Source organism: Sylvia atricapilla, chromosome 18, assembly GCF_009819655.1.
Source record: "Sylvia atricapilla isolate bSylAtr1 chromosome 18, bSylAtr1.pri, whole genome shotgun sequence".
Classification (NCBI taxonomy): domain Eukaryota; kingdom Metazoa; phylum Chordata; class Aves; order Passeriformes; family Sylviidae; genus Sylvia; species Sylvia atricapilla.
In genome coordinates this window covers 10,826,463-10,846,938 of record NC_089157.1, presented here as the reverse complement: position 1 = coordinate 10,846,938, position 20,476 = coordinate 10,826,463, and the positions used below count along the sequence as shown (strand labels likewise).

Here is a 20,476-nt window from a genome sequence, read left to right as displayed (position 1 = left end):
GAAAATTTATCATTTGATGTTTAGACAATCACAAGCACCAAAACTGTGATCATTCCCCTGGCTGAAGGAAACCCTTGGGAAAAAAACCCTGAAACCCCATGGCAAGAGCATTGGAACTAGATGGTCTTTAAGGTCCCCTTCCAACACAAACCATTCCATGATTCAGTGTGAAATGGGGGTCCCCAAGGGTGATGCTGGGTCAGCTGCAGCACGAACTGGACACGTGGCACCACTGGGCTGTGCAGCCCAGTTTGGGCCAGTCTGGCAGTGACTTTGGGCCAGCCTGGGGTTGTTCTCTGCAGAAGAGAAGCCCAGGGGAGCCCCTGTGGCCACCTCTGTGAGCTGGGCTCGCTGTTCACTTACGGAGAAGGTACTCTGAGCTGTCGTGGTCGTAGTCATTGTCTTCAGGGAAGTGGTTGATCCGGAAACAATGTCCTTTGTAGATTCCTAAATGGGAACAAAGCAAACGGAACCCGTAAGGAACAGAACCAGGTAAATGTGCTTTTTTTTAAAACCTGTCAAGAAACTCTAAAGTAATGAATTTTGGGCAGATTGGGCTGAAGGAAGGGACAGCCAGGATTCCTGGGCTCTTTCCTTCAGCCACTTACATCATTCTCTTGAGTTTTTTAATCTCTAAGCACTTCACTTTATCAGCGCTGTGCTTATCTTACGAGCGTACTGAGTTTGCAAAGCCTCTTTTTGTCCCCGGAGTGGCTGTCAGGCTGCGGCCCTGCTCCATGGCTGGGGCTCCAGAGCCAATCTCACTGCCATCACCCTTCCCATCTCAGCCCAGTGAAGGGCAGCCTTCCCTTATCAGGGCTGCTAAATGCTGAATGTCTGAGGCCTCTTCAATTACTCTCTAGGCTGCAAAAACAAGTCCATAAATCTCCTGCCGCTGCAGTTTGAGCCCGCGTGTCCCACTCAAGGTTGGCTCAGCTTTTAATGGCGTATTAGTTTAGCTAACTGGGAGCCTGGGCAGGAAAGTCAGGGTACAGTGTGGACTCCTGAGCCCTGGAGGGACAACACCAGAGCTGGCCAGACAACCCCTCGCTCCACCGGACACCTCAGCACTTTGTCCATGCAGGTAAAGCTGTCCACGAGCACTTTGTGTCACGGTTATCACTGTCTGTCACCGTATCCCACAGTGTGAGCTGCAATTGGGTTGCTGTGGCACAAGGAGCTACACGGGCACCTCTCCCCAGAGAGCTTCCTGCAGGAGGGAGCCCTGAGCTGTGATTGTGCCGTGCTGCTTTCATTATTCATTAAGCAGCACTCTCCTGCTTGGGAACACATCAGCCAGGCTGAGTATCCCTGCACAGGAGCTGCTTACAGCTCGAGCTGGCAGAAGGATTTTAAACCCAATCAGTTAATACTGCCTTAACAGAAGCACAGCTGCAGTCTGTAGGATATAAACGTGGATTTATTTCACTACCTATACCAATGATTACAAAGATCTCGAAAGAATTACTAATCCGGAGGATTTAAATTGCACCCTGTGAGTGTCAACCGCAGGTTTGCTACTACAGCGCATTTAATTCTGCCAGTAAATGATGTATCAGCTCTAATTGCAGCAAGGGCTCAGCCTTTCTCTGCACAGCACTTCAAAGGCTGGGAACAAGATGTAAGTGGCTCGTGTCACATCTGGAAGTGACACACCTGTCCTGGCTGCCAGGTGGGGAGAGCACTTCAGCTGCTGCTGGGGCTGTGTGCTGTGCTGCAACCCAAAACTCAGATTTTTTAAAGATCCCGGGGCTCATTCTCATGGCAATTCACACAATGGGACTGAATCACCCCCAGCATCACAGAGCCTCTGAGATTGGATGGTCATTTCATTGAGTCTCTCCATTTAGTTTACAGGAAATGCATTCAGAATGTGACTTTATCCTCTCTATTTATTAAGGGGAAAAAAGAAATCTAAATAATTTTCCCATTCTAATTTCCCCTGGAAAGAGGCTTTTCAGTGACTGTGCTTGTGAGCGTGTGGGTTGGGCCATCTCTCACTCTGCACACACTCCTCTGTCTGTAGGTATTGCATTCTGAGTCCTCACGCTGACAGAAGGCAGGGGTAGAGCAGATTTTAGGATGAAATTCCTCCCTCTGAGGGTTGTGCCCAGAGAATCTGTGGCTGCCCCATCCCTGGAAGTGTCCAAGGCCAGGCTGGATGGGGCAGCCTGGGATAATGGAAAGTGTGGGTGGAACTGGGTGAGCTCTAAGGTCCCTTTGAACCCAAACCATTCAGTGATTCCATGATTCTCCAATAAACACGAGGGTAATCCAAACAAACACCCCACCTCCAGAAACTCCCTCAACAAAGGAGTCTGCAAGACTGAAAGGTTCTCAGAGCCTCCCTCAGCGCTGATGGACTGATGGAGGGGTTTGGGCTCTGGGAAATGGCTCAACATAATTAAACTGCTGAGTGAAATGGGCCCTTCAGCAGAACTTTCTCAGAGGCCCATGAAGTCATTCCTCCCACTGCAGGGCTGGAATGCACCAGCAGCACTGCACTGATGCCACCTTCATTTTCTGGCTTTTATATTTCGAGCCTTTCCCATGAAAGAGTCTTAGCAAGACTGGCAGAGGAAAAAAACTGGATAATCATCTCCTCGCCCCCCACCCCCACCAAAAAAATAAAATCGGATGAGCTTGACAGTTCCTTTATATTTTCAGTTTTTAGGAATACTGGGATTGGTCACTATAATTGGTCATTATTTATCTGGCTAAATTATTATAGAAATAGCAAATGACTGTGAAATTCAGACCTGCATCAAAGCCTAGGAATCCAAATATCCTCTCCAATATTTTTTAGGTAGTTCAGACCAGAGATACTGGTGAAGGGTCCTCCTGAGTGTCTGTGATGTTTGATAGCTAATAACAGCAGCAGACTGAATAACTTTTTCCTATAAACTTAACAAGTGCAGTGTTAATTCAGCAACAGCTTATTAAACTCTCAGTGAGGCTTGAAGTTGTTATCAGGAACTCTGGTGATCTACAGGGTATGAGGCCTCTTTCAATCCACAAAGTATTGGAGATAAAGGCTTGCCAGGAAAAGTAACAATACCTTTTTTTCTTCATAATGATGGAGTTTGAAACTCAGATTAGGCAAAAAATTAAATTAGAGAAGTGATCAGTGGAGAAGTGGTCAGCTCTAAAAGCACAACAGCAGAGCCTGAGTTGTATTGATACATGGAAAATAGAAATAAAGCAAAGATGGAATTTGGTGGGACATCCCTGTCCATGCCCTGGATGTAAAGCAATGCAAAAAGAATAAAAGTCATGCAGTGGCAGAGGTGGCAGGAAAGGAAACGCCTCAGTTAAACTCAGTAAAACCATTCTGCAAGCACCTGCACAAGGGCTGAGCTCCCTGAAGTTCTCCTCCAAACCTTCTCAGGAGCTGCCTTGGAGAAATGTGCAGGCAGATGTAGGCACAGGTCCACACTCACTGAGGCACATGAAGCCATTTCCCACCCCAGGAGGGGAGGCAGGGGAGAGATTTTCTTCCTTGAGTTTGGGGACACAGTCCCTTATATCCTTGGGAGAGGAGGATGGAATATTTAACTCCTACTGCTGTACCCACAAGAGAGAGCTAATAAACTGCAATCACTGCCTAACAGATACTAAAATATTGAGAAGCACTTCTGGATACCTCTCGAGAGTGAGACATAATATCCCACTGAGATATGTGAGTATGACTCCTTTCTTTGAATGATTACTGATATGTTTTTAATGATGCTTTTAGAAATACCAATATTAGAAGCATTTTCCCCCCTTCTAATAACAACGACTTTGTTCTGAATTTTGAGCCAGGACTTCAGGATCTGCGTTAATGATAATGAAGAGGTGAATTTTCTGAAGTGTTGTTGATGGTTGTAAGAACAATTTTTTTTTCCCCACTGGTTGCAGCATATTTAGCTGGCATTTAGGAACTAAAAAGCGTTTCTGACTTGGTTCTGCTCTGTGTTCAAGGGCTTCTCTGGCAAGGTTAGTACTTCCCAATCTCACTAAGTGTTGTTCAGACAACTATAATTAGAGTGTGATGTACTCGGATAACGTGATAAGGGAGGCAACTGTAGTCCCTGAGTGAAGCTTAAGCTTTGTTTTGGGGTTTTGAGATCCCAAAATACAGAGAAGTTTCAACAGCAAATCAAAGTAGTGATCCCAAATCTGATGACATGCTCCATGCTCTTTCTCCAAAGAATCCCTTAATAACCCTGCCTCTGTCACTGCAATTGTTTCACCGGGTTTTTATTTTTTGATGACTGAGAGTGAAGGTTAACGCTTAGGATGCAAACGCTTATTAATTTGGTGCTCAGGCACGACATGATCCTGTTATTGCCCACACCATCAGTCTTTGAGAAGAGCCATCTCCTGTGTTTATTATCAGTGCCGACATTCCCTGATGCCCTGGAAGCGTTTTGCACAGATCAGCACAGGGGGAACAGAACCCTCAAACATCTGGACAATATTTGCCAGTACAAAGCTGAAACAAATTTTTGTTTCCTCCCTGCCCTATTCCCGAAAACTCCACACAACATCTTCCCGTGGCCCTTAGTGCTGTGCTGATTTGAAGGAGGTTTCAGCAGCTCTGCAGCAGAGGGTCCTGTCTGCGGGGACTCCTGTCAATAGGAGGTTTGTGTCTCCCTGTGCTGAGCAGGCACTAACGGGAGAGATATCCGATATCTGGAGGAGAGAGGCGCTGAGCAGCTCCCTCACTTCTCCATCACCAGCACAGGCTTATTATTATCCTCCTTAACTCTTTCAGCCTCCAGCCCATCTTGATGCAGAAAACACCGAGTTTGGGACTGCAGAGGAGCTTTTCTTGTTTTTCTCATGGGGCAGCACACATTGGCAGGATTTTGGATGAAACCTTCCCCTGCCACATTCCTGCAGCCCTCGAGCAGCTGTGGGTGCGGTGGAGCACACACTTGCACACTATTAATAGTGTGGAGCAAGGGCTCTCCCAAAGGACTTGCACCAGTGGGATGAGAGCTGAGAATGTCAGCTGCAGAAGTGGTCACTTGGCTTCAGCAGTCACCTGCAGGCAGGTAAATACACCCACAGTCCTCCAGCCCCAAACCTCACCCAGCAGCTGATGGCTTTCTGACACATGTGGGAACTTCTGGCATGGTTTGGAGGCACGGAACGAAATTATTTTCAGGATCATTAACAACAATTGTGGAAACAGGGAAACGAGTTGCGAGGAGCCGGCTGTATATTAAAAATAAGGCACTTAGTAAAGTACCATGGGAAATTTGGACTGATGGTTCTGCTTGTTGCATCTATTCTGTGATTAAATACTGTGCCTCAGTTGCAGAGCTGCCTGTCAGCCTGATTTACTGCAACAATGAATATCTGACTGTTCCAATGACACGTTTTCTGAATATATCAGCAGAGAGAGGGGCTGACTGACAGCATCACAGACCATGAGGAAAGCCTGACAAGCAGAGTTGGGGCATGCTGTAACAGAAGTTGCCTGAACACAGTGTCCATCCCAGCACGTCGTGCAGGACTGGCTTTCCTTAATGGCATGGCTTTACACTTGGACATCAGTGGAGAGCCTCTATTTATAGTGAGTGAGGGTTGTCTCAGTGCTGGACTCTGCCAGGGGAGAAGAGAAACACTTGGTGTGTTTTTTTCCCGAGGAGGATTTCTCTGCTGACAGCTTCTGAAGCGCTTTGCTGAGTGATTTGAGCAATAGTGAGCAAAGGAGATCAGACATGCCAAAAAATGTTCGTCTCCACGAAAATATCTATCTGTGCACTGTGTTCATTTGTTTGATTTTTCACCAGCACAGCTCCCCCTGTCTCACTGGACTGACACCACAGCACTCGCAGCTGCTGCCTTTGCTTTCTTCTCATTCCTCTTGTCATAAAATAACCCTCGAGGAGAGAGATCAGGGGTGCACCTCCTTTTACTCTCAAAACCTGTGTCGTGCTGCTGGTCAGACAGGGGTTATTCTAGTCCTGAGCTCTTCCCTCAACCACAAGGAGCAGCACCAGATATTTCCCGTAGCTTGGAACTTTCTGAGTAAAACTGTCCCAAGTTCGATTATTTGTCTCCTGCTGGTTGCTAGGAGTTTTACAAGCCTGTCCTTAAGTTACTCACAGATCCCGTGAGCCTCGCCTGGAGATGTTAATGCTGTCATTATGAAAGAAATCATGAACTATGCTGCAGGTCATTTGCAAAACACACCTCATGTGAATTTGCTACTCCACAACGCTGCTGTGAGCGCCTTCATCCCTGCAGAGGATGGAGCCGACAGAGGCAGACAGCCTCAGGAGGTAAATACACATTTATTGGGTGTCTGCCTTTGAAAAAGTTTTGGCTGTTGTGAGAGCTGGAACTTCAAAGCATAGGCTGGTTTGAGACAGATTCTGTCTGACACCCTCGGAGTCCTGCCAGTCCTGGAAATTCGTCCGTGTGACAGTTGTGGTTTTGTTTCATCCTGAAGATGAATTTGATGAAGAGCACTGCTCGTACCTGGGGTTATTGTCTACTTCTGCCATTTTCTGTGTTCAGAAGATGCTCAGGACATAAAAAGAGTGGGAGTCTGTTCCCATAACTGTGGGCTGCCCTGTGCCATAACCAGGACGAGCTGCCGTGTGTGTCACGGTCAGGCCAAAGCAGATTCAGCTCAGCTGAGTCTCTAAAGGAATTCATCCTTACTCCAAACCATGTTTCTCTACAGATCTTGAGACTGAAAAAAAAAAATATTTTATTTCACTACTGAAGTCCTTTCCTTCTTTCTCTGTCTTTCATTCCCTAACTCAGAACTCACTTGTTTCTCATTGCAGGGAGAGGAACTGTGTCCTTTTGGGTCAGATTCTGATTTCCCTGTAGTGGACTCAAATCTGTCTCACCCAGTGCTATCAGAATCTGGCCTACTCCCTTTTCATTTGCTTCCCCATCTACTTCCGGGCAGAAAGAAAATGATTTTAAAATGTTGAAATGTATGAAATTTGCCCCCACTTTCTTCCTTAGGAGCTGTCATCTCAAACAACCCTTTGGGTTCTTCTTTTGATCTATTTTACAATTGTCTGGTGGGCCAAAGCAAAAACTCCTCCTCAAGTCTCTCATTTCTTATCTTCTGCTGTGACATGAATTTCCCCTTTTTCCAGCCCTCCCCCTTTGCTGCCTACAGCCCTTCCAGTGCTCGGCAGTCCCCTCGGTGGCAGGTGAGGAGCAGCCACTCAGGATTTTGCTGCCTGCTCCATTTTGCTCCTCTGGAAAGCTTTTTAAAGGCAGACACCTTCGTGGTGTGCCCAGCACCTCGGGAGGGCTGGGAGGAGATGCTGGAGCCGCTGCTGCTGCCCACGCACTGCAGAGGAGCTGGGGCTGGCAGGGAGCTCTCTACTGGCACGTGTCTAGTGCTCCCCATTCCCCCTCCAGTCTGGCAGAAGCACGTTTTCTCCAGGGGCATCTCTGGTTTTCTTGTCATCGACGTGTTGGCTCGTTCTCTCACCTATGTTGTAGTACACGATCCCCTCCTGTGGCCTGTGGTAGACTTCCAGCGAGGGAGATGTCATTACAACCACCCCTCTCAGCACTCAGAACACCCTGGTCTGCTTCCCGACTCGCCTGCACTGTGCCAGTGCTGGATCTGAGTCCCTCTGGCCGCTGCAGCCTCTCCCTGGTGCTGCTGGACAAAGCCCTCTCTGTTGGAGGCTCACAGCCCTTCTTTCAGCACAGCCACACAGAAGGAAGGCTGTGCTTGCTCTGCTCCTTGCTGCTTTTCTTGCAGAGGTCACAGGCTGCAGTGGGGCTCGTGCCTGGCGTGGCCAAGGAGCCACCTCCAGTGGTCTGAGTGTCACCTCCAGGTGACTGGAGAGGTTCCGCTTGGGCTGGACCTTCATGGCCCCTTTCCAAACACTCCTGAGCTTCCTGTGGACTCAGCTGGTCTCCTCCCCGTGCCAAGGGGGTCTCACTATTTCCCAAATGATCCCGTAGCAGAAGGTGTACCCTCTTGGGTGGTAATGAAATCCACTGTTCACAGAACGACAGAAGGGTTTGGGTGGGGGGGATCTTAAAACTCCTCTTGTCCCACCCCCCTGCCGTGGCCAGGGACACCATCCCAACTGCTCCAATCTCCATCCAGCTGGCCTTGGACATTTCCATGGATGGAGCACCTCTGCTGTTGGAGGGCTGAGTTCTAATTCTAGCAGGAAAAAAAATTTATTTTCTGAGCAATATACTCTTCGTTTTTTGATGTTCTGCAATCCAGGAGGCACCAAACACTTTTTTTATACAGCTGGAAAGCATCTCCACATTCTGGATCACCTACACCAGAAAGATATCCCAGGAAACGCCCACAGAGGCTCAGTCACTATAATTCATGTGGAAAACACACAGCCTCAGCTGCTGACCTCCTGTTTTCTGCTGGCAAATATCATCAGAGATGTTGTGCATTTGTATTCTGTGTAAGAAAGAAACAGATTCAGAAAAAGATGCTCAGCCAAAGATGCCTTTCAAATTCTGTGACGCCTTTTGCTCCATTACTAAGATTTTGAGACCTTGAGCAATGTTAGAGAACCTGTGGCAGCAAAACTCATTTCCCAAAGATTCGCCTCACCTGCACATCTGGGAGCTAATAAAACACATCAGTGTCTGCCTGCTGTCCTTTGAATTCTCTTCAGTCATTACAAAACTGCTGCCAAAGTACTAAGTGTCCTTGTGCCACCACAGTGAATACCAATGGCACCAGGGAAGGGCAGGGCAGCTGCAGAGCAGGGGCGGGTTTATGTACCTGTTGCTTTAGGCTCCTCACTTTCCAGCTCCTTCAACATAACCAGCCTTTTGGCCATGGAATTAATGCCTGAGGCTGTCCAGCAGTGCTCCTGTCCCTTCCCAGCTGCCTTTCCTTGGCCCAGCAGCAGGTCACAGTGTGCTGTGTAATTCCACAAACCATGCTGAGGGTCTTCCTATGACAATTTGCAATTTTCTCCTTCTCAACCACCTCCTCTCATGCTGCTGCTTGGATGGCAAAGTGGGGCAAATTTCAGGGGGGGTCTCTTTTAGTCTCTTTTGTATTCTTTTTTTACGGAGCTTATTGAGGGAATGACTCTGTGTTTTCTAGGAGAGAAAAACTGACAAACCTCCAGCCCTGACGTTCGGTTTGCATTTGTAAATCAACTGCAAAGGGAAATAGGAGCAATTCCTCAGCCTGGGTCTGACGTGGTTGTTTTGGGGCCACACTGCTGATGCTGTTTGAGGAACATTTTCGAGTCAGACACGAGTCAGCCCCGCCACGGTGAGTGTTCTTACACCTGGCTCAGTCCCAGGAAACTGTCAACATTTCTAGTTTGTCGTGGGGTTGTTAACTCGCTTCTCTGTGTCTGCTTTTCTCTCTCCACCAGCACGGCCCACGCTCGCTGTGTTCTGCCTTCACACCTCGTCTCGTCCTGCATCTCCTGCCACAGTCCTTTATCCCTGCAGCCCAGAAGTTTGTCTCACCACTCACTGCCATATTTTGCTCTGCTGCCACTTTGCTGAGGCTGTTTCTGGGCTGACATAATCCTCCTCGTCCCTTTAAAGTGAATTTGGAGCCTGGATTGAAACCTCCATTAGAGTTCTGTAGTTGGCTTTTCTACCTTAGCTAAAATTAGTCTGACGCTTGAGGAGCTGGTGTTGGCTTCTTAGGGGAGAGCCTTCATCCATCAGAGCTCTGAACTGAGAGTCGTCCTCCGATGAGTTTCCAGCTCTTACTTACATTCTGGCTGCAGACACCTTAATTTAAAGAGGTGCTTTAGTAACTGGCAGTGCTTTTGGCACAATATGTCAGGGACTGACTGTTTTTTCACGAGTGTGAATGGCCCCACAGTGACCATCACTGCTCCAACACCTCAGCGCAGGAAATGAACAGTGCTGGCCTGAATCTAGCCAGCATTTGGACCAAAATCTGTTCTCTGCCCCCAGTATTCTTGACCCTGCCATGGATTCAGTGGTACAAAGACTGCTCCTGCAGGGAGGCTGCTGTGAGAGGGCTGAGGTGCCAAACTGTGCCTGGTGCAGTTCTGAGAGCAGAACTCGTTTTGCCTGGTGGAGTTCACATGCTGAAAAATGACAAATCACGTTATTTTCACAACGTCAAACTATGCCTTTTTCCTGCATCTGAGCTATTGGGATCAAGTTTCCCTGAAGGGGTAGTTTGGTTTTATCCATCTGGTTTCCCTTCCTGTGGTAAGCCATCAGTTCTCCCTCATTAGGGTGGTGATCAACCAAGGCTCCCATGGCTTCACCTTTCAGGATCACAGCACATCCACACCTCCTGCCCCACGGCTCGGCATTTCCTGGGGCTGGAATTCAAGGATATGGACATTGATGTCTCTTCAAAGTCTCTACTGAGTTTAGAATTTGAGTCACTCTGTGGTCACCTGGGGTGCTTCCTGAGCTACCTGAAACAAGAGCAGTGCAATGTGTGATGCTTAATCCTCTTTTTATTTCTGCCACTTCAACGTTCACACAGCCTCCAGCTGTTGCCTTCTTATTCTTAATTTATACTTTTAGACCCTCTTAAATGCCATTTCTCCCCATTTTCTGAAACATTTCCATTTCACACCAGACAAGGTTTTGCAGCTGGCATAGAGCAGTCTAAAATTTAAGAAACAACTCTCCAGAGCAAGGACCTGGGAAATCCTTGGGGATGTTTGGGGTAACACACACAGGGTGTCTTCTCCTCTAATGGAAAAACCTTCCACATCTAACCAGCAAGAAAAAAATATTTGTATTATTAATGGTTCATACTATTGATACGTTTTTAATAAGGTGATGGTCCATATTATTGATGGAATCAGTATTGAGAATTGATTACTGATGCTTCTGATTATTGATGGTGAGGTCTCTTGGTATAGCAGAAGCTTGCAAGGCACTAAATAATTACCTCTCTGCATTAATTGTCTGCTCCAATGGAAGGGAATGTCTCTAACCTGCCATCTAGAGCCAAACGTTTTTACAAATTTTCTTTTGGCTCATTCACACATTGCAAAGTTAGGGTTTTTTTAATGAAAAAAGCATGAGTTTACACTGGGAAGTAGTGATACAGGACCTTGCTAGCGAATTGATTAGGAATATGCAGGATATTTGGACACTCCTGGAATCTTGTAGTGATTGCACTCTTCAGTCCCGGAGATTCATCGTAAGATGACGGCAATCAGAAAAATAGTTGGATATTGAAGAAACCATAGGGAAATCACACTCCATAAATCATCTTAGCTGAAAGGAATGCTCGTAGTGTGTCTGTCTTTGGAATGCAGCGACCTTGAGCTGGATCACCACTCGTTTTGGAGCACACAAATGAGTCTTCCTGGTCTCTCTGCCAGCTGTTGAGTTATACATAGAAGCGAAGCCTCTGGAGATTGATCATGCACAATCAGTGATGCGGGACAGGAACGAGGCAGATGACAACAGGGGATCTAAAGGTTGGGAGAAAGGGGTGGAACTGCCAAACCCTGCTGGCTGGGTTTGGGGAATGCAAGGCAAAGGTTTCAGCAATCATCTGCATGATATAGCAGTGCAAAAGACACTCCACCAGGAGAGATTAGTGCTGCCCGTGCTGCTGAGCTGAACACCCAGGGCTGATGTCTAACCTTGGGAACAAACAGCAGAGCTGCTGCAGAGACTGAGCAGCTTCCAGTGGGGAAAAAAAAAATTAAAGGAACAAAAGTATTTGCCAATATTAAATCCTGGAAGGGAGCATAAAGGCAGGATTTTAACTTGAATTAGAGTTACTGCTGCCTTGTTATTCCTGATTCCCAGCAGTGCAACCAGAAAGGTGCTGCACTTCTGTGAAGGAACGAGAGCAATGGAAAAAGAGCAAAAAGAGCAGAGAAAAGGAGCAAAGGGGCACTTCAGGGCAGAGTGTGGAGGAATGGGAGGCAGTTCACAGAGGACGAGGAAAAGAAGCTTGGAAGAAAGAGGGAGGAAGAGAAAGCTGAGGAGGAGATGAGAAGGGTGGGCAGGGGGTGGCTGGAGGTGAGTGAGGGGCCTGGGAGGAGAGCAGGGGCTGGACTGATTGGAGAGGCCTGTGGGGAGGTGAACCAGATGGTGAGAAAGTCCTCCCTGAGCAGCTCTGCCTGCATCTTAGCCCAGCCTGTATCCCATCCCAGCCTGTATCCCATCCCAGCCTACATCCCATCCATCCCAGCCTACATCCCAGCCCAGCCTACATCCCAGCCCAGCCTGTATCCCAGCCCAGCCTACATCCCATCCAGCCTGCATCCCACCCCAGCCTACATCCCATCCCAGCCTACATCCCATCCCAGCCTGTACCATCCAGCCTACATCCCAGCCCAGCCTACACCCAGCCCAGCCTGTATCCATCCCAGCCTACATCCCATCCCAGCCTGTATCCCATCCCAGCCTGTATCCCATCCCAGCCTGTATCCCATCCCAGCCTGTATCCCATCCCAGCCTGTATCCCATCCCAGCCTGTATCCCATCCCAGCCTACATCCCATCCCAGCCTGCATCCCATCCCAGCCTACATCCCATCCCAGCCTACATCCATCCCAGCCTACATCCCATCCCAGCCTGCATCTTAGCCCAGCCTGTATCCCATCCCAGCCTGCATCCCATCCCAGCCTGCATCCCATCCCAGCCTACATCCCATCCCAGCCTACATCCCATCCCAGCCTACATCCCATCCCAGCCTACATCCCATCCCAGCCTGTATCCCATCCCAGCCTGTATCCCATCCCAGCCTGTATCCCATCCCAGCCTGTATCCCATCCCAGCCTACATCCCATCCCAGCCTACATCCCAGCCCAGCCTACATCCCAGCCCTGCCTATATCCTATCCCTGCCTGTATCCCATCCCTGCCTGTATCCATCCTGTATCCCATGTCTGCCTGCATTCCAGCCCTGCCTGGCTGAGGAGTCAGTGTTCCTTCCTGCCAGAAAGGCAAAGGGATGCACAGCCACTGCCTGATGAAAATTAAAAGCCTTAAACTTTCAAATTCCCAGGGCTGATTTAAATTATTGCTGCTAACAAATGACCTAATACATAAAAATGCAGATGGCCACCAAATAGATCTGTTCAAATGAACACACGCAGAAGAGGTTCCATTGGCTCCTGCACCTGAAACTTCCTATTTCCTCATGCAAACTAAGCAGTGACAAATAAAAACGAGGCTGCAAAACCAGCATGACCTCTTTGAGCTTTAATTATTCATGAGAACTGTTTCTTCTCTGCTGCGAGATTCAGAGCAACACATTTAAGCGGGTTCCTCTCAGGTTTAGGGAGACGTACGTTCCTTGTTACACCAGCTAATAAATGCAACTAAACACAATGACCCAACAATATTTGTAGAAACAGCATTTGGGAAAATGTGTTTAATGAATCAGAAGAGCCTTAATCTAGTCAGTCTTGAAAAGCAAAACATATCATGCGAAATTACAATGCACCAAAGCACAGACTCATAAATATTTCATTGTTGAGGTTTCTGAGTTTACTTTCGGTATTTCAGGATTGTGTTTTACTGTGAAATGCCTCTACCTGCGCTGGGGAAGGACATTGGTGGTGGGAGCTTTGAGCAATCCAGTTTAGAACCTCAGAATTTGCTTTAAATAATGTATTTTAGATGGCACTTAATGTTACATGGTATCTGCCATTGTAACCAGAAATGCTCACTGCCTTCTGCTGTCCTGGGATGGCATGGAAGCAGCTGGGAGAGTTTACAGCAGGGAGGAGAACACCAAAACCTTTTCCTTTTGCTGGGAAGACTGGGCAAAGGGCAGGCCCCCGTGCCCGGCTGTGGTGGTTGCTGTGCCACTGACTCCTTCCCTTTCATGTTTCCCCTACCCTTGCACAACAACCTCTTGGGGACCAGATTTCCCCAGAGTTTTGGAAGCAGGGGAGGACCAGTCTGTCCCCCTTTGGTGACACCTCCTGCCAGGTCCACATCAGGAGTCAGGCAGCCCGGGAACTCTGCCATGCCCAGGGGGAGATTTCCAGCTCCTTTCCCCTTCAGACCTCATCTGGCGCGATGCAGAGCTGACAGCTCCTCATTTCCACCTAAGTGCAGCCTCGTCTTCCCCCTGAGCAGCCTGGGTGGGCAGTTTGGGGCTCCTGAGGCTGAGTGTCCCCGGGGCAGTGTCCCAGCCCTGGCAGACGGGCAGAGGCAGCCAAGGGGCAGCTTTCCAAATCCCGCTCAACGGGGCCGTGCTCTGGTACTTACTCAATCTTTACAACTCAGTGATGTGCTGCCAATGTATATTTTTGCCAAGGAGACAAAAATACGTCTCTTCCTACTCCCTCAGCCTATGAGAAATCTCAGTTGTGTGCGCGAAGAGACGCTCAGTGTGTGTGTGTGTGTGTGTGTGTGTATATTTAGAGGGGGGAAAAATAGAGTTTCTGTTAACTTATTTTCCAGCTGAAAGTCTGCCTTGTAGCCAGCGAAGCACTGTTTTCACTGCTTATAACTCTGGGCAAAGAAAAGCCTTACTTTGTGCTGAGAAATGGCAGTGAGGGAACTGGGAGCAAACCCTTTGACTTCTCCATGGTTTGTGTTCTCTGCTCAAGGATGGATGTCTGATGGTATATATCATCTGGGGAGTTAGGGGTCAAACAGCCCTGTATCAGCAAAGTTGCCTAAAAACGGGCAAAGAAGAGAGAAATGATCCTTGTGGAGTGGTGGTGTTCAACTCCCCAGAGACCAGAGAGGTTCCAGGTATTTCACATGTTCATTAAGACTCTTCCACCCAGCCGTGGTTTGGAATTCTAGCTTTGCTTTCTGAATGGTTGGAGTCCTTTAAAACCACCTGGTACAAAAAAGAGGGACTGAGGGCTTTTTCTAAGCTTCCCAGTAACTTCCAAAAAGGTGTGTTCCTTTTGCCTCCTTCCCCTCCTTTCCCCCCAGACCTCGCATGACTTCAAGGCATCAAATGTTAATGAAAGTTTGCCAGGCTTCAAGGGCTGCGAGATGGAAGTTAAAAATCCTGCACTATGGGATGGCTCTAAAAATACTCAGTCGTGTTGAAACATCACCCAGGCTCCAGCAGCACCCAGCAGGATGCAGCAGGGCTTTCTCTCTCCCAAAAGCTCTGGACAAAGTTTGCCCAGTGACTGTGGATTACTTCTGCTCTACAGACTGGAATCACCGGGTGATGGCCAGCAAATACCTGCTGGAGAGTGAGGATGGGCTGTGCACTCCTGCCCTGCTGACTGCAGCCAGAGGAATCAGACATGTGATGGCTGTAGGAGAATCCTGTGGGTGGCTGGGACAAGGAATTCTGCCACCTGGATATTCTAGAACACGTGGGTTTATTGCAGGGTCAGGGGTAAAAGGGGTAAAAAGCCTTCAGCCACCAGCCTGGGCTGGAGGGGAGTCCCAAAGAGAGAGGGAGGAGAACAGAGGGGGAGAGCTGAGAGAGAGGAAAGGGCAGGGGGAAGAGGAAGGGTGAGAGTTAGAGAGAGAGGTAAGAGTAAGAGGTAAGAGGTAAGAGTTCAGAGAGTTAAGAGAACGAGGTCTTTGTTACAATCCATTATATCTCCTTTTGTGATGAATATTCTAATTTACAGTGACCAACCAACACGAGACACAAAATCCTATAGAATCTACACAGCCTAAGAACTGCTATATCACCATCTGTGTTATATTTTAAACTCTAAAAACTACTCTTTAAACTTCTGTTTTGCTGCATTGACCTTTGGATCCTCAGCCAGCAAGAAAGGATTGTTCAATCCAAAGGGATTCTCCTGCAGCCAGACCATTGTTTTCAGGTTCTATAGTAACTAAACTCAGTATCCTACAACTCAAAGTCATTTTCATTTCTATCCCCATTGTAGGTTTCATATTTTCAGAATCTTTTGCTAAGCAATGATATTTATAAGGTTTGCCTGGTTCATCCTCCCAACAGATGCCCATCCCTGAGGATGAGCACAGCCCCAAACGCAGCCCTTGGGTTGTGAAGGGCAGGCCTGATGTCAGCTGGCCTCACCATGAGGGTCCAGCTCCTGAGCTCTGCTCCTCAGGGTCATTGTTGTCCAGGGTGCTGGAGTTTGCTGGCTGAGCTTTGACTTTTTAGGCACAGCATCACCTGAAGTGCTCTGCAGAGCTGCTCCTGCAGGTTCTGGGGTAGGAGATCTGAGCCCTCACGAGACATCAGTGCTTCTGCAGCAGCTCCCCACAATCCTACCCGACATATCTTGCAACCTGCAAATGCTGGATACACCAGGAGTTCCTTCATGGGCTTCTGGGGGCTCCAGCAGGGACAGTGCCATCCCCTTGTGCTTTAAACGTGTTTCTTCTTGGATTTGTTTTTTTCTAACAGCGTTCTCACGAGTGAGAACCTGGGAGCTGCTTTCCCCACACCACAGCCTGCTTTTGCTTCTCAGAGGAGCACAGAGTCCTCTCTGCTGGGGGAGGAAACGAGAAGCCTGAGCACCATGACTTGGATGGAGCTTTGGAGCCCAATCCCAACACGGTGCCTGAGCCATTCCCACCCCAGGAGGAGCCACTGGGGCTGTGACAGCTGAGTCACACAGCACCCTGAGCCCCAGCTCCTGGGGGACAGCACTTTGCCTTTGGCCTCCAGTGCCTCCAAACCACAGCCAGACCCCAACCCCTGGCTGTGCCCCATGAGCCACCCAGGAGGGGACAAGGGACACTGGAGTGTGTCCCAAGCCTACAGTGCCAGATCCAAGGTGGGTGTGTGGTCCAGCAGAGAGTTTGGTGTCCCCAGGCCTGGCCAAGCTCCAGCCCTGTGTGGACACATTGCACAGCCTCAAATGGCTATTTTTGAGCCAGTCACTAGAAATAATTCATGTATGTGCAAGTTAAAATTCTGCTTAAAAATTACCCTCTGCCTCAGAAACTTAAAACCTGAGACGTCTACAGAAGCAGATGCTGAATTTTAGTTTAAAAGGTTTTTTTTTTTTTTTTTTTTTTTTTTTTTTTTTTTTTTTTTTTTTTCCAGCTGTTATGGTAAGCTTAGAACCTCGCCCTGCATTTCTTCACTTTAAGGATCTTTTCTCATTCAAATATCTCCAATTTTAGTCGTGGCAGGAGCAGGGACACTTGCAATTGTGGTGAAGAATCTGCCTTTTTACTGGACTTGATAAAGTCTTGCACCAATCGCGGAGATCCATGATATTTCTTAAAGCAAAAATTCAAGTAATAAACATTCAGCTTTTAAGGACTTAAAAATAAATTTCTGCATGTGTTATCATTTTTGATGGTATGAACCAAGGTTTTGGAGAGCTCAAGGTAGGTTTGTGTGTGTTAACTGTGAGCAACAGCGCAAAAGGAAAATGCTTTTTCATCCATATGAGCTTCTGTAAAGTGTGTTCTATTCTTAGGAGAGTAAACATAACACACACACAAAAAAATATGTAATCATTTAAACCTTGCAGGAAAAGAGGCAGGAGTGATGGGAACCTCTGAAATGATAATGTATGAATTTATTCCACCGCCACTGTGGGGTTTTAAATTAGTTTTATTTTTCTTTTATTTCTTCTTGTTGACAAGCAGGGCTGCACGGCTCTGCAAGATCTCATGCTTACAGATAAGGAAATACTGAAGGTCAAAAATTCTATTCTTAGTTATTCTTGTATAAGGTAATCTCCTTGTGCTGGTGACAATGCAGAGTGATCTCATGTCTCCATGGGTACCTGAATCATGCCTGTCTAACAGCAGCATTCTCCATCCCCTGAAGTTCTTACGTAGAAAACCCAAAGATATCTCCAAGAGAAGCTTCATGTGTGATGCAAATGAGGGCTGGAGCAAACCCTTCCCTCTGAGACAGTGCACTGTGCCTCACACACAGTTGCGGTGATGAATTAATTTGCATTTGACTATGACCAGGAAGGATTTGGCCAGGAATTCAGGCTGAATCCAAACGTGTTACCAGTGTTCATTGAACCCCTGCAAATAAACATCCAAACTGATGAATTGAAAAGGGTAACTTTGTCCCTCAGATGGGTGACTCTTGGCAGCCTCAGCCAGGGGGATGAGCAGCAAACTGAGCTGAAATCCAGATTCTGGGAGGGGAGAAGTGACCCCAGCATCTGCCCAGAGCAGATCATGGCAGGGACCAGGCAGTGGGGTGAAAAGAAGGTGAAAAACAAAACACCAGAGAAACTTTCATTACATCTTGCCACTCTCTGTAGGTTCAGCTCAGCTTTCATACCCACAGGATGCAGTTTGCCTTGACAGTTCTGTAACATCTAAAGGCAAGCAAAGAAACCAAAGAGGAAGCAAAGGGGGCCTTGGTGGTGACAGGGTGACAACTCTGGAGTGCCAGCTCTTCTCCCTGCTGCAGCATGGAAGCTTTTGGTCTCTGCTTTGAGCCCATGGGGATGGATGAGGCACATGAAAGACCAGCAGCAACAGCTCCTAGAGGCTGTGGACCAGGACTTCTGCCTTTTCCCACACCAACGGAAGGGACTGAAGTCTAAATCTGGGTCTTTGTGCTCACAGCCTTGATATAAACTCCTTTTAAAGAGGAAAAAAAGGAACCCAAAACAAGAAGAGAAAGAATTCTCTCCAGGAAGGGGGGATTGAGCAGTGTGAGCTGCACATTCTTCTTAATAACATCAGGATTCCTTTTTTACTAAACCACTTCTGACCTCAGCAGGCAGGAAAACCAGTTTGTGGCAATAGGATAGAGGCAATCAGATAAACCAGCTCGTAGCCACCACCTTGCTGTGAGTTAGGGCTCTCCTCGTGTTCCACTTTTGTACAATCCATTTGCAGAATAAAAGCCTTTCTCCTACACGGCCAAGGGGTCTAATTCAACCCGTAATAAATGGCCTGACTAACAACGGGCCAAACTCAGCTTGGATGTTGTTCTAGTTAATTAAGAAGAGTAGCATCGGGGCGAAATTTGGCAAGGAGTGTGAAGTGAACTGCCTTCGGAGGCAGGGAAGAAAAACCCTTGCTTAGCTCACTGCATCCAGCCCTTCAAATGCAAATGAACCTGTCAACATCTGCCTGCAGCCACCACGGGACAGCTGCAGAAAGGAGCTCCCCGCACCCAAAGAAGGGCTGGGAATGTTTAGTTCCAAACAGCTATTTTCTACAATAATTTCTAGTAAATAAGAATACATTTAAAGTGGTGAACGGAGCATCTGCTGCACGAAATGAATGGAGGACAGCATGTGAAAAGAAACATATGTCAAGTATGCACTTCAGATGCATTGACTACTTGCCTCCAAAACAAGAGAGAATTGAGAATTTAAACAGATTTGCAGCAAACACACCGGAAAAAAAAAAAAAAAAAAAAAAAAAAAAAAAAAAAAAAAAAAAAAAAAAAAAAAAAAAAAAAAAAAAAAAAAAAAAAAAAAAAAAAAAAAAAAAAAAAAAAAAAAAAAAAAAAGGCGCCTCTGGAACCCAAAGAAAAGCCTCAAATACCAGAGTTTAGCCTGGCCATACCTTGTTGGATTTCAGCTGCTGCCTGGCTTCTTTTCCTCAGGCACCTGTCAGGAATGCCAAGCCCAGGCAGCTTTTATTTGGAGCAAACAATGTCCCTTTACCAGCCCTTTGAAAACCCCAAAAACCGAGTCACTGCTGCAGCCCAACCCTAACCAGATTTGCTCCAGTGGAGGGAAGACAGGAAAATACCCATGTGCCTTTTACCAAGTGCCCTGTCTGCAGAGCAGGGGAGGGTGAAATCCTGCCTGGGACCCACTTGGGCACTGCTGGTGACTCAATCTGTGCCTTCACTCAGGGAAATTGCATTTCAGTGTTTCCTTGAGCCCCTCATCCCCAGAGAAAATCTCTGCTGCCTTAACTGAAGCTCTTACAAGACAAGCTCAGGGTAAGGCCCCTTCAGAGGAGGAGAGGTTGGATTCCTGCCCCAAAGGGTGAACTCTTCTTTGCATTTTCAGTAGAACAGGGCATAGGATAAACTCTGGTGGTGTTTTTTTTTTTTTTTTTTTTTTTTTTTTTTTTTTTTTTTTAAATTTTTTTTTTTTTATTGGTCAGGGGAATACTCTCTGTTCCAAAGCTGGGAGAGGTGTTTGTCTGTGTGCTGAGGCTTTGCAAAGGGTTTGGTTCTGCAGCCATCTCCTGTGCTCCCCTCGGGTGGGAGAGGAAAGAAGCCACCAGCAGCTTCTGCAGAAACTGCTTTGCTATGATAATGGGGTGTAATTAAACGGGACTCAAAAAACCCCAGAGTTATAAAACCCCATGGCTTGTAGCAACACTTTCACTCATCTGTGGGTTTTCAGGCTGAATCAGGGCTAAGCAAAGAGATAATGAGGAAAAGATCTTTGACTCGGTTGATGGTGTTGGTCCTGTTCACCCAGCATGTTGCAGCGTCTTTAATAACACAATCAAGAAGAAAAACAAAAAAAAAAAGCAAAGCAAAGCAAAGCAAAGCAAACCAAAAAACAAAACAAACCAAACCAAACAAAACCCCAAACAATAACAAAAAACCCCCCCAAAAAACCCCAAAAAAACCCCCCAAAAAACCAAACCAAAAACCAAACCAAAAACCAAAAAAAAAACCCAAAACCAAACCAAACCAAAACCAAAAAAAACAAA

At 47.3% G+C, this 20,476-nt stretch overlaps 1 protein-coding gene across 1 annotated transcript in view; it reads right to left on the bottom strand.

Moving 5' to 3' along the window:
* The window catches only part of CACNG4 (calcium voltage-gated channel auxiliary subunit gamma 4), a 43,092-nt gene that overhangs the window by 8,617 nt on the left and 13,999 nt on the right, over positions 1 to 20,476 (bottom strand). Inside the window, 1 exon segment of the mRNA XM_066332384.1 lies at positions 364 to 447. Coding sequence (XP_066188481.1) covers positions 364 to 447 — 84 coding nt within the window.